This window comes from Corvus moneduloides, chromosome 1 (assembly GCF_009650955.1).
Source record: "Corvus moneduloides isolate bCorMon1 chromosome 1, bCorMon1.pri, whole genome shotgun sequence".
Classification (NCBI taxonomy): Eukaryota; Metazoa; Chordata; class Aves; order Passeriformes; family Corvidae; genus Corvus; species Corvus moneduloides.
This window is the reverse complement of record NC_045476.1, coordinates 158,270,896-158,283,644: the sequence shown is the minus strand read 5'-3', so window position 1 is coordinate 158,283,644 and position 12,749 is coordinate 158,270,896. Positions and strand designations below refer to the sequence as shown.

General features: G+C 44.1%; 1 protein-coding gene across 1 annotated transcript in view; it reads right to left on the bottom strand.

Moving 5' to 3' along the window:
- Positions 1 to 11,850, bottom strand: part of TG (thyroglobulin) — a 147,602-nt gene extending 135,752 nt beyond the window's left edge. The window contains exons 1-6 of the mRNA XM_032110165.1: positions 11,788 to 11,850; positions 10,534 to 10,720; positions 10,145 to 10,304; positions 5,671 to 5,777; positions 4,423 to 4,566; positions 2,447 to 2,632 (exon numbers count right to left, since the gene is read on the bottom strand). Coding sequence (XP_031966056.1) covers positions 2,447 to 2,632; positions 4,423 to 4,566; positions 5,671 to 5,777; positions 10,145 to 10,304; positions 10,534 to 10,720; positions 11,788 to 11,850 — 847 coding nt within the window. The remainder of the gene's footprint in view (positions 1 to 2,446; positions 2,633 to 4,422; positions 4,567 to 5,670; positions 5,778 to 10,144; positions 10,305 to 10,533; positions 10,721 to 11,787) is intronic.
- Positions 11,851 to 12,749: the final 899 nt, after the last annotated feature.

The following is a 12,749-nucleotide window of genomic DNA, read 5'->3' as shown; positions in this document are numbered from 1 at the left end:
GGATGGTTATGGCACTGACTGCATCTCTGGAATGCACAGCTTGACTCATGTGCCATTTACACAGTTACCTGTCCTTGAAAAGTAGCAGAATTATGGAGAAGGGATGCAAAAGTAGCAGAACTATAGAGAAGGGAGGCAAAGATATTTTGAGGACAGAACAGCTTTTCCAGTGTGAGAGAACATTCAGTCTGGACAAAAAAATACGATAAAGGTTTTTAAAAACAGAATTCTCCACATCATTCACAATAGACAATTATTATTCAGTATTTCTCACAGTACAGAGAAGTCCAGATGTAGAACACATAATTATGATAATGAAATTTATTGCCAGAGAGTGCTAGGAAGGATAAAAGGCTAGAGGACAATTAAGCACATCCTTGGAAGTTAACCCCATAGGGGAGGGCTGAACACAATGATCTGGACTCAGTCTCCAGTTTGGGGCATCTCCCACCTGCAGGAGGATATTTGGAGCTGTGTGCATTTTCCATGTTTCTCACACTTTCTCCCTCAGCACCACTGCTGTCCCTGTAGGGGACACGACCATGGATATGCAGCTTTAGCCTGCAGCACAACCTCCCTTGGGCTCCCCACTCCATCTCCATTTATTCCACAACCAGGCAATATGATAAAGCAATCATGAGTCCTGTTAACAGTAAGGATGAAAGCTGGAAACCTAAAAAGCTGCTAAAATGATAAGCAAGTAATCCGATGTTCTGTGATTGACATCTTTCTCACTCCTGCTTTTGCACCCTTGTCCTGCTCTGCAGTTCCTGACAGGAGCTCAGGGTCCCTTCCCAGAAGTTTCTTTGTAAAAGAACTTTCTGTAGGATGGGCCCCTTCTGTTTTCAATGTTGGCTCTTGGTTAGAGGGATGAAGAACATTCCTCAGAGGGCCGATAAGTTAGTGCAAGCAACAATTCCACAAGAACAGTAATATGAAACAAATGTAGGATCACGGGCCATAAACACTCTCCCCTCCTACCCAATGTTGAATCAAATCAAAGCAGAGGAAGAAAGAATAAACACAAAAGGAACTGCTGGGGTGAATCTACTGTAAAAGATCTGAAAAGAAGCATGTCCCTATCAGGACTGCCTGCTGCCCCAGGTGATGTGAGAATCCTGCACCTATGGCCCTGACTCCTCCAGTGTTCACACTGCTGAGTGTGAGAGCCAAAGACATTAAAGAATCACAGAATAATTAAGGTTGGAAAAGACCTGTAAGGTTATTGTGTTCAATCGTTAACCCAGTACTGCCAGGTCCACCACTGAACTGTGTCCCTAAGTACCACATCTACATGGGTTTTGAACACGAAATAAAACAGAGGAGAACAGGAGAAACACACATGGCATGTAGCTGTCTGAAAAAACTGCAGCTATATCCTCATGAAATACCTTCTCAGGAGTTAATCTGTGGAACCTCTGCAGAAATTTTTCCCTGCCTAAATTTCCTGAGCCTGCCAATAAAAGCTGCAAGCAGCCTCAAGTCATTGCCTCCCCCTTTCTTCCCCCCCTCAAAAAATTATCAGGAGGGGTCAGCAAAGCATACTCAAAGAGAAAACAACCAGTCCCAACATATGGAGAGGCCTCTCAGAGGTTCCCTCGCAATATCCTTGGTGATCAGCCTCAAAGGCACGCTGAAGTTTTCATTTCACAGTAAGCCTGTGTGTGCCCAGAGCGCTCTGAGCACTTGGAGCCATGGCACCTAGGGCAGATTCCTTCTTTTTTAGCTGCGTGGGAAGCTGTGCTGTGTCTCACAGACAGAGCAATTGCCTTCCCCCAAGGCAGCCCCCACATTAAGACCCTGTGCCCCAGCCCTCCAGCACAATCCTGAATATTTAGGTAGTGCACTTCAGAGCTAAGGTTTTTAACTTTCCTCCTCCCCTCCGGCCCCTGGACATTTCTGCTGTCATTTCCATTTGGGACACTGATTTGATGGTGTATTCCCTGTGGAATCTCTTACAGCCCAAACCTATAGACCTTTTCTGAATTGTTTGTTGGGTGGTTTTTTACAGGATTTAGCAGTTTTCATGGCAAAATATGCAGTGACAGAGTTGGGAAAAAATCCAGTAAGGATGGGAGATGAAATTCCACAGCATTTCACCAAAGGAAGGAGGCAAAACACAAAATCACCATCATTTGCTTCCTTATATTACCTCAGATATTCTCACTTAACACCCTGGTTCCTGGAGTCAAGAGCCAGATATCAGAGCTGCAAAGAAAAACCTTGCCATATGCAAAACTAAAAGGCTAAAGAAAGGCCATAACAGAAAATAAAAGCAGTATGATATTTAATAATTTATTAGAATGTGACTCTTAACCACAGGGAGGTTTTGTGATCTTTGAACACCTGTATCTGTCAGAGCCGGGAAAGGACTTGGTCTGTTCTGTTTCTTTCTAAAGACACTGAGAGATGGGCTCATTTTTCCTTTGGCAAATCCCGTACATACCACAGGCAGGGGGCTGTCCTCGCCTCCTTGTGCCCGGCACCTCTCGGCCCTGGGTGTCCGCACACCAGCACTGTCCCCGCTGGTGGCACTGCACGGGCGCGTAGCCCCCGTCGGCGGCGCAGGACGGCACGAAGGGGTGCTGGAAGCGCAGGGCTGCGGAACGCTCAGCCTCACACCTCGAGGGGCCTGCAAGGAAAACAGTGCGCATCAAGCAGGGAAAGCTTAGAGCTTCAGAACCATCTCTGTTTGATCCCATTGCTGCCTATTTGGGAGAAGAGGAAAAAAAAAAGGAAAAAAAGAAAAAAAGTTCAATTTCCTGATCGTTTTCAGTGATGCGTCAAGTGTCACCAGCTCAAAACACAAATTCTCCATCCTCTTTTCCTTTGAAGAGTTTGCCCCACGGTTTTCTACTGTAGGTATTGATTTCTGAAAACTAAAAACAGAAGATAAAACCTCAACACATTTTTCAGCCATAGGTGCAAGTAGGCAGAGCAGGAATATCTCTCCCAGGGAACCATGCTGGAGGCTGGGGGAGCTCTGGCCCTTAGCGCAAAAGCAAAATTGGTCAACAGAGACAGATGTGCAGCCTGGGGGACTGATTTGAAGGCAAACATCAATGTTTCAGGAGAGAATGAGGCGTTGCTCCTGCAACCAGGTCTGCACCTGACTGTGGAGATTTGGGCTGAGCCCACCTCATTTCTCTATTTCCCTCTGCAGGGAACTGAAGACCCTATTCCTGTCAAACTGGCCTTAATGGCAGAGAAGGCAAAATTTCATCAAGTAAATTTTCTGGGGTATGATCTCTCCAATACAGGACTTTACACTTTGAACACAAATTTTGCTTGTTTATGTCAACCTGAATCCTACAGCCTAAACACTTCTCACCTTCAAGAACTTTCCAGTTGCACCCAGCTACCTGTGTGAGGCAGTGAGAACACCATGTCAGAGCAAGCTGTTCAACGAGGGGACTCTGACAACGTTCCCAATTTGAGTGGCTTCGGGTGACAGTGTGAGAGCTGCGTAAGTCACCAGAGCATCCCCCTCGGTGGCTGATGAACGAGGTCACATCTCCATCTTGTGGCTGGTACAGCTTCATCTGTGCTGACAGCTGCTGCAGCCCCAGCTACAGTCAGAGCTAAGCCAAAACCACTGTGCAGTGCAGAGGGAAGATGCTTTCCAGACTCCCCAGAAGGATCAGCTTGTCCCAAAGCCAGAAAAACTGTGTGACTATATGGCCAGAAGACTGCTATCAGTATCTGCTTAATATTTCTGGTGATGCAACTCCTTAGCAAGAGTCAGACACATGTCAGAGGAGTTTGGGACTTTGGATGGGAGGGTGAAGTATCACACAGGATTCAAACACTCCCCAAGAGCCAAGGCAGTTTGTTTTGGGCTCTGGTCTAGGAGGGAGGAGGTACCTGAGCTCCTGTCCTGCAGAGTTCATTGCCTGTAGGCAGAGAAACTCTCTCCCCATGTGCCTGCCCTGACCAGGGAAGGAATGGGCCCAAGAGCAGATCCAAAAGTTCAGCCTTGCTGACTAAGGCTCTACAAATTCTTGTGTGGTCTCCTGGGAATGGAGTATGTTATGGTCAGTGTAAAATCCTTCCTATTTCTGAGTATACCAACATAAATTAGGGAGCATTTTCTGAGGGTTTTAATTTAATAAATCAACAAATCCATCTCCGCAATCTCAGGCCAAGAGATACGGAGAGTTCATGGGATTTCAAATAATGTGATCTGCAGGCACGTGGGAAAGCATTGATCAGAGGACAGGTACAATCTGCTGGTAAAGAACATACAATGCAGAGAATAAAAGCCAGCTGCAATTCAGGGACCTTGATTCTTTCATTCAAACTGTCATATTATATGATTTTAGAGCAAAAAACGCCTAGAATCACTCTCCTCAACAGTAGATGTCACATATAAGCTCCAAAACTGCCACCTAATTTAGAGGGCATCACCGGGGTGCTACTTACACCTGAACTTGCCAGAGGTGGCCAGCTGGACCCCCAGGAATCGCCTCTGCAGGATCCGATGGATGCTGGTCTCTGTGAACGTGCGGGCAGGCTCTGGTACGGAGAAAACCGTGTCGTAAACTTCGTCTAGCAGCAGTTCCAAGCCTGGGAAACACAGATTTTTAGACAGGGCCTGCTTTTAAGACAGAAGTCAACCTTATACCACAGGAGCAAAACTGGGAGACTCTCAGGGAAAGTAAATCCAGTTCTCTAAACAAGTCAAATGTGGAGTTATACCACATAACCCTAATGCACCACATCCTGCACCCAAGTGCTGGGTGCCCAGACACCACCTTTATGTCTTGACATCTACCAAAACAAGCAGAGGAAACATCCCATAACTGCCAGTAGGCTGTGGTTTTGTTAGGTTCAGGTTGCACTAAAGAAATTGATGGTATTTTGGAAACTGACGTTACCAAAACCAATTACCAGTCATTTTGGTTGCATACTAAAAACCAAGACAGTCAGTAGTTTCTCTGAGTGAGTGCACGAATTTTTTGAGAACTTCTTTCTTTTCTGGGAGTTAAATGTTGAAGTTCTCATCTGTCATCTAAATTTTTTAAGCTATTGTGCTTTGTATCTTTCCCCTTTAAAAAAAAAAAACAAATTAAAACCACAGTATAAGGAAGGTCTGGAAGTCCTCAACCTCCTCATTCCTCCTTGCTTACAAAAGACCATTTATTCTTCTGAAGTGTCCCATTAACTACTAACATGCCTAAATCCTGAGGTCATGAGAGAAGAGGATGTCCCTGCCCATGGTAGAGAGGTTGGAGTAGATGTTCTCTAAAGGTATCTTCCAACCCAAACAATTCCATTATTCTACCTAAGCAAGAAGAAAAGAGTTCATTCTTCAGCCCTTCATATTCCCCTGGCTTTGCTAATAGGACATATCGAATATGACACTGCTTTCTAGTGTGGGCAGAAATTGGACATTCAGAAATCCTATTCCACATCCCAAAGAGGACAGGATTAGCTCCCAGGCACCAACTCCACTTGTTGCTGACTGAAGCTCTTGCTCCAAAGGGTGGGATTTCATCAGTGAGCTCCAGCCCTTCCCATGGGCATTACACTGGTCACAGTGGTCTTACCCCTTGCAAGAATGAAACTGAAGTTCCAAATGAATCTGAAGACTGATAGTTGTTATTTGTCTGTTCCCTTGGGAATTCAGCGCCTCCCAGATTAAAGGATGAGATGCTGGAAGGCACTTACCTGTGTCTGCTAACTCCCTCCCCAGGCTGTCCACGCAGTAACAGTACCCAGAGATCTCAGGGAACGTTTCCTTCACGGAGCTAAATTTTTGGAAAGCCCTTGGGAGCCTGGAAGAAAAAGTAGCCTGCTGTGAAGAGCCCAGGGAGGCCCATCGATAATGAGAAAGTATCAGCTGCTTCATTCCTGATTTTATAGGAGAAAGATGTTTGCAGAGCACAAGGCCACTTCGGTCTCCTTTTGGCAACCAAGCTCTGACATGAGCGAGATCGCTCTTTCAGCAGAGTAACAAGTCTCCTAAATGCCATTTTTTCTGAACAAATAGGGGGTAATCTCCCTTCAGACAGATTTCTGACCCTTCCTAAGCATGTACTCAGCATCTAACACTCATTTTCAATTCTATTCTCACCTTTGAAAGCCTGTCAAAGCGTGTAAAATAGACGGGCGTTGGCTTAATGTTATTGCAACACCCTTTCATTAGCTCCTTCCACAAATCTGCACGGGATGGCAGAATGCCTAAAATAACAGGTTGCTTCCCCTTCCTTACATGCCACGTATGCTCTCTGCACTGAATTAACTACAAAAGCTGATAAAAACGTCGCTAATAGCTTTCATTTTCAGGGCATGGTTCAATTGATTAAGGAGAAGGAGAAAGGGGTTTTAACATGCTACAAGACTGATTTTTGCTTCTGGAGATCAAAGAGATGGTTTCCAGTGTAATATTCGAGGAGTGACAACAGCCAGATTCCAGCAAAGCAATTATTTAAGACAGAGACTTAATAGGGTCGGAGTTGGAAAAAATATGATAAATGTGGTCTTAACTGACAGACATCCTAGGGTTTCTTCAGGAAAAAGATAAGTTTTCCTAGTTTCAAAGTGACAAGTTCTAAAACAATCATATTATTTCAGGGCACATCCTGTTATCCTGAAATACTATAAAGGTCTGGTGTTCCAGATGCATGTGGCTTATTTGGGAAAACCTAGCAACAGGGAAGCAGAATTTTCTGCTAAAGACATTCAGAGAATTACACAAATTAGGATTTTACCAAGAAAGGACACTCAGTAATGAGAATATTGGTGGATTAGGCACTGATTAACTGTGAAAAAGCAGTTCACAAGCCATCCTGTGAAACTGTGACCAGGCTCAATTCAGTGCCACACTCCAGCAGCCTCAGGGATGCTCTAGCATGAGTAGCCTGAGAACAGCAATGAAATGCTTGTCTGGCTCAGAGCTGGTGCTCAAGTGAGTGGTGCAGAGCAAGGGGCCTTTGCCACCTCCAAGACTCTGCCTGAATCATAGAACATTCTGGGTTGGAAGGAACCTTAAAGACTATCTAGTTCCAACCCCTCTGCCGTGGGCAGGGGCAGCTTCCACTAGACCAAGTTGCTCAGGGTTCCATCCAGCCTTGGCCTTCAACACTTCTAAGGATGGGGCATTCACACCTTCTCTGATAACCTGTGCCAGTCCCTCACCACTCTCACAGGAAAGAATTTCTTCTTAACATCTAAATCTAAACCTACCCCCTTCCAGCCCAAAGCCATTCCCCTTTGTCCTAACACTACATTAGTTTAAAGCCCTTTTCCATCTCTCTTGTGGCCCCCTTTAGATACTGGAAGTGCTATGAAGTCTCCTGAGAGCCTTCTCTTCTTCAGAGTGAACTCTCTCAGCCTGTCTTCATAGGAGAGGTGACTCCTGGGAGCTGCACCACCTCCTGTCAGGAGAGCTGAAGATGTTACTGCTTCCACAGGACATCAAAGCTTGGGAATGCACAAAGCAGCAGCCCCTCTGTCAGAGGAAGGGGCTGTAACCTCAGGGCTGTCCCAGTGTTACCCAGCAGTGCTCCCGTCTCAGAATTTGCACATCCCTGTGCAGTGCTGCTTTGCCCTGGCATCCTTCCACATCTTCAGATTAAAAGTCCACTGACTCCCTCGACTTTGGATCATCAAATCCTGCTCCACTGCTGACACTGGCATGCTGAGAGAGACTAAAATGTCACACTTCAGGGCCCAGAGGGGCTTCTGACAGCATGAAAACAATACAATTTAAGGTATAAACACATAAATACCATATTCCTATGGTCTTCAGTGTACACATAAACATCTTGGAGTATTTCAAGACCTTTCAGCTGCCCTGGATTATCATGCACTGCCCACTGCCCAGTCAGGAATATGATAATTTCTCCACACTGCTCAAGTTCTTGGAGCTCATCGCCTCAGCCTCTGAACCTCTACATGAGTGAAACAGGTTCAATGAAAAAAGTGGATCCTGCTTCTTTCATCCTCAGCATTAAGAGGTCACATGCACAGTTATGCTACTTTGGGGCAGATGCGCAATCACATCTTGACATTCTGGTTATTTTTGTTGCAATTTGAGAGTAAAGCTAAATATATTACAAACAGATATAAATTAGGCCCATACAAACAAGAGAGCAGAACTTTTCTCACCTTATGTGGAAAACCCACTTCTGACCACATTTTTTCTTTTCTCAGACTCTTTAACAGCCCTCAAGATATGTAGTAATAATGTAGAATTCCTCATTTATCAGAGCCAGTCCAAATCAACTGTGACTACATTTAAGTTATGGATAAACTTAGAGTGTCTCTATGTGTTTCAACAAGAATGCTCACACTCAAAAACACAGGAAAATAAATAAAAGTGATGTTGTTGAACTTTTCTTCAAACTTCAAGTCTCTGCTCTTGGCTTCCAGCAAAGACAACTCACTACTGATTATAGCAAGAAAGTAGAAAGATCTTCCTTGACTTTTGATTTTTTGATAATTCCCATCAGTCTGCTACAGGGTGTTCTATATGGCTGCCCATCCAGGCAGGACCTGGACACAGTCCATACAGAATAAGTAACAGCAGCCAAGCCCTCAGGGTGAGGCAGGAAATTTGGGATCATCTTTCTTTTTGGAAGTCTTCTTTTTGGGAAAGTCTTAGCTCTAAACTTCTGAGTTTCTCCATTTGTTTGTTTGGGAGTGGTGGTTTAACATACTGGCTTATTCTGGGATATTTATGAAGGTCTAGGGAAATAATTTGGAAAGAGAGTTAGGATGATATCTCTAGATTTCAAAAATCAGTGTGTGGAACCAAAGAAAGTTGCTCCACTGGTTCCATATGAACATAAAATACAGGTTTAGACCCCTGTCCAGCTACAGTCCTTTGCTGTGGAACTCATCCCTTCAACTCCATATTCTGCCCTGGTTTTGGGAAGGAATAATGACATTTCAGGCAGGAATAGTATGAAAATAAATATATTAATGACCTGAAATACTCAGATACGATGGCAATAGGTTAAGCCAATGCCATAATTAGAAGGCAGACAGCTGGGAGTGAAATGATCCTGCTGTGATTAATTACATGACATAGACAGAAAATAAATCCAATCTCACAGGTCTTTGCAGGCAAATCTCCCAGTGGGAGGAAAAAAATGTCAATTTAAAGCATTGATTTCTCCACTGTAATTGCTTTTTTAGCATTTCCACACTCCACAGACCAACAAACAAAAGAGCCAGATTATTTTGCTCTCACCAGAATAACCTCTCCTGAAGCGCTGACAAATTTGCACTGTGCGTTCAGACCTGACTTTCAAAAGAAAAAAAAAGAAACAAAAGAAAAAAGAAAAAAATAAAAAAGAAATCCCTCCAAACAGCAAAATTGGCATTTACAATAAAATGCCTTTGCTGCTACAGAGCCAAGTCACAACGAGATGCTATGTTTATTGCACTGCCCTCCATGAGGGAAACTGGTGCTGACTGAGGTGCCGAGTCAGTGGCACTTCTAGGGACACCAAAAGGTTTCTCTGGAGAGTCTGAATATCTGCACCAACACAAACTCCTCTCCCAGCAGTTCCCTTTGCCCATCCCTTATGTCTCCATCACAGTATTAATTCCCAGCTCCTCCACAGGACAACAGCTTCCTGCCCCCACAGACAAGGATTTCACCCGGTGTTCTGAAACATTCTCCAACCCTCTGCAACCACCTAAAGCCAGTTGTGCACAGCACAGCTGTCCATCACGTGCTGGTTCACCTGTGTGAGCAACCCCAGAATTTCATCTTTGCATGTTGCCACTTGTCCATCTGCTTTCATCTCCCATATGGAATTGTATTTCCTACCTCATACATATATCCAAATTTCTCTGTTCCCTCTGTATTTATCTTATTTGCTCTTGTCTGTCTGTCTCAGAAGTAGCCCTGGCTACTTTTCCAAATACAGATCACAACATGGTATCCAGTGCTGTGTGAGGACACACCAATTAAACTGCTGGGATGGAATACTTTTTTTTTTTTTTAAATCAGCAGATTTAATTCAGAAGAAAAAGTTTTTTCACTTGGTCCGTTCTTCAACAGAAAATAACATTGTGTGCAGTTACAGAATAAAGGCTTCATGAGGCAAAAATCACAAAAAAGCAGTCAGACAGTGCCTTGAAGGGGCATGCAGGATTACCTTCCTGCTTCAGAAGCCTGAGCTCTTACCTGTTGTAATTGTGAACAAGATCAAAAACACTCATGTCTGTTGTGTTGACAAACTTGCACTGGACGGGCAGGAACTCTCCGTCTGCTGAGCACTGTGGTGGGCTCTTCTCCCCAAACCCGTGCAGAATGCGACGGTCTCGGATCTCACAGTTCCCTGGACCTGATGGGGAAAAAAGGTAATGTTTATTTGTGTAACTTCCCACAAACAGCTGAATGGCCACCCTGTTGTCTAAAAGGGGATTACATTCATTACATTGAGCAGGGACACTGAGGTGCATCATCTTGTTTTTATGAAGAGCAGGGAATTGGACTCAATAATTTTACATGTCCTTATTCACACCAAACCTTTCAAACTTACAAAACCCATCATTTTGTTGAATATTACTTACACTGTGCTGGCTTTCCTCTTTGTCTGGTGCCATAAATCTCCATTCCTTCTGGATCTACACACCAGCACTGCCCCAGCTCCATGTCACACTGCACCTTGTCAAAAGCCCCGGAATCCAGGCACTGAGGGATGTAGGAGATACTGCTGCTGTTGATGTATCTGCTCACCAAGATCCTCTGCTTTTGCAGCTGGCAAAAGGACAAGCCTGAAGTACCAGAGAGGGGCACTGTTAGAGGAAGGTTCTGCTTGGGCACTGAATCATTTATCGAGGCAACATCTGAGTTTTCTCAGAACTACAAGTTCTGAGCCTGCCACCCAGGTGGCATGAGGACATTGATGGACTTGAGGTTATGAAAATTGGGTACAGAGAAGCCCACCACAGATGGGGTTGAAACTCTCCAACTCAAAAGCCATTACACTAAATCAATCGTTTATTCACAATTTATCTTACTGAGACCTTCATAAATACAGATATCCAGGTGTATCAGGTTTCCGTGATAAACCCTGAAGAAACTCCAGAACTTCCACTAGAAAGACCTAGAAAATTACCACAAACTAGAGTCCATCAAAGTCTGGGGCTAGCCTATTCTGGATTTCAGCATTTCAAATGCAGATTGAAATGGTTCTTTACTCAATCTGAGCAAAAATAGAAACTTTTTACTTACAAGATATGGGATATCCATTCTGTTTGCTGCCAGGAACCTCAACACCATTCTCATCTACACACCAACAGGAAAGACCATTCCTACTGCACTGGACTGTCCTGAAGAAGATCACAAGTAACATATTTTATTTTGTGTGTGTAGTCAGTACCAGACATAAACAAAACCATAAAGCAAACCAAACCATGTCAAATACTTTAAAATCACAAATAATGGAACTGGCAAGGGCTGCATTTCTGGTGACTTTAATCAGTGGGAGCCCTTAATTCTAGTAGTTCTCTGAATTCTTCAGGGATTGCAGATATGTGACTTGAAGTCATTGAAGAAGCAAGCAGGTTGGACAGAACCCTAATTCTCATTATCTGAGATTCACCAAACACTTTGAGACTGTTTCTAAGTCAAATCTAGAATGGTCACAGTTGCCATCAGACGCAGTAACAATAGTAAAGAAATTACAATCTGTACTCAGCCTCAACTTTAACTTTTTAGCTTCTTGAACCTTCAAGCAAGATGCTGCTCCCTAAATCACTGTTCTCTGTGTGGTTTTTAGTTCCTTTACTGCCTTTAGAAAGAAAACTGACTGTGCCACTTACGAGGGTGGATAAGTTCTCAGTCACTTGGCTGAGCTGTGCCAGCTGGCTCACACATTCACCCATGAGCATGTGTAGGAAGACAGCAAACTGCACCAAGTATTTAACATGCAAATAATGCTGCCAAGATTAGTCTGTTAATGTTAAACTGACCTCTTAACCCAGAGATTATTTCCAACAACAGGGAATTCATTTGGGAGAGGCTGGATCTGTGACATGGCTCAGTGAAGTCACTTCAAGTCTTCTGGACTTCCCATTCTCCAGTGCACGGATACAGTGGCTCTCCAAGACAGGCTAAAACTCTCATTACCAATAAAGGTCATGTCACACACCAGCACATTAATAGCAGGGATGAATTACCTGAACTGGCCATCCTCTGAGCACTGAGGAACAAAGGCTTCTCCTGCTGAAAAAGCCTTTTCCCTCTGAAGTTCACATGGACGCAATGGTTGGGAATCGGTCTGATACTCTGAAAACAGCAAGAAGATAAAAACCTGAGTTGGTTTAAAACACCTAAGGGTGGTTTCACCACAAGCCCATTCTCATCAAACCCCTGTTTGTGCCAGTGCTGCAGGAGAACAGTCCCAGGTTCAGGGGTCCTCCCTGGCTGTTTCCCCATTGTTCCTTGTGTGGGTTTCCGTGTGGGACAGCACAGGGAGGTACTGAACAAACCCACTGTTCTGCCAGCTGCAGGATGAGCACATGGTGGTGAACCCCTTTCCCAGGCCTGTGTTTAGTTAGTCTCAGCTCTGTTCTGTACTGGCATGGCTATAATTTTCTGGTACTTGGGGTTCTTTACTTAGTTATGCCTATGACCACAAAAGAGCCCTTTGCATAACCACACACATCACTATTAAAGTTTCTGAGTAATTAATCTTTATTGAAGCTAAGTCACTCACTATTTCACCAAAAGGAGAGGTATTGCTTCTTAATCTCATGAAAGATTTAAAAAAAATCAATTTCTA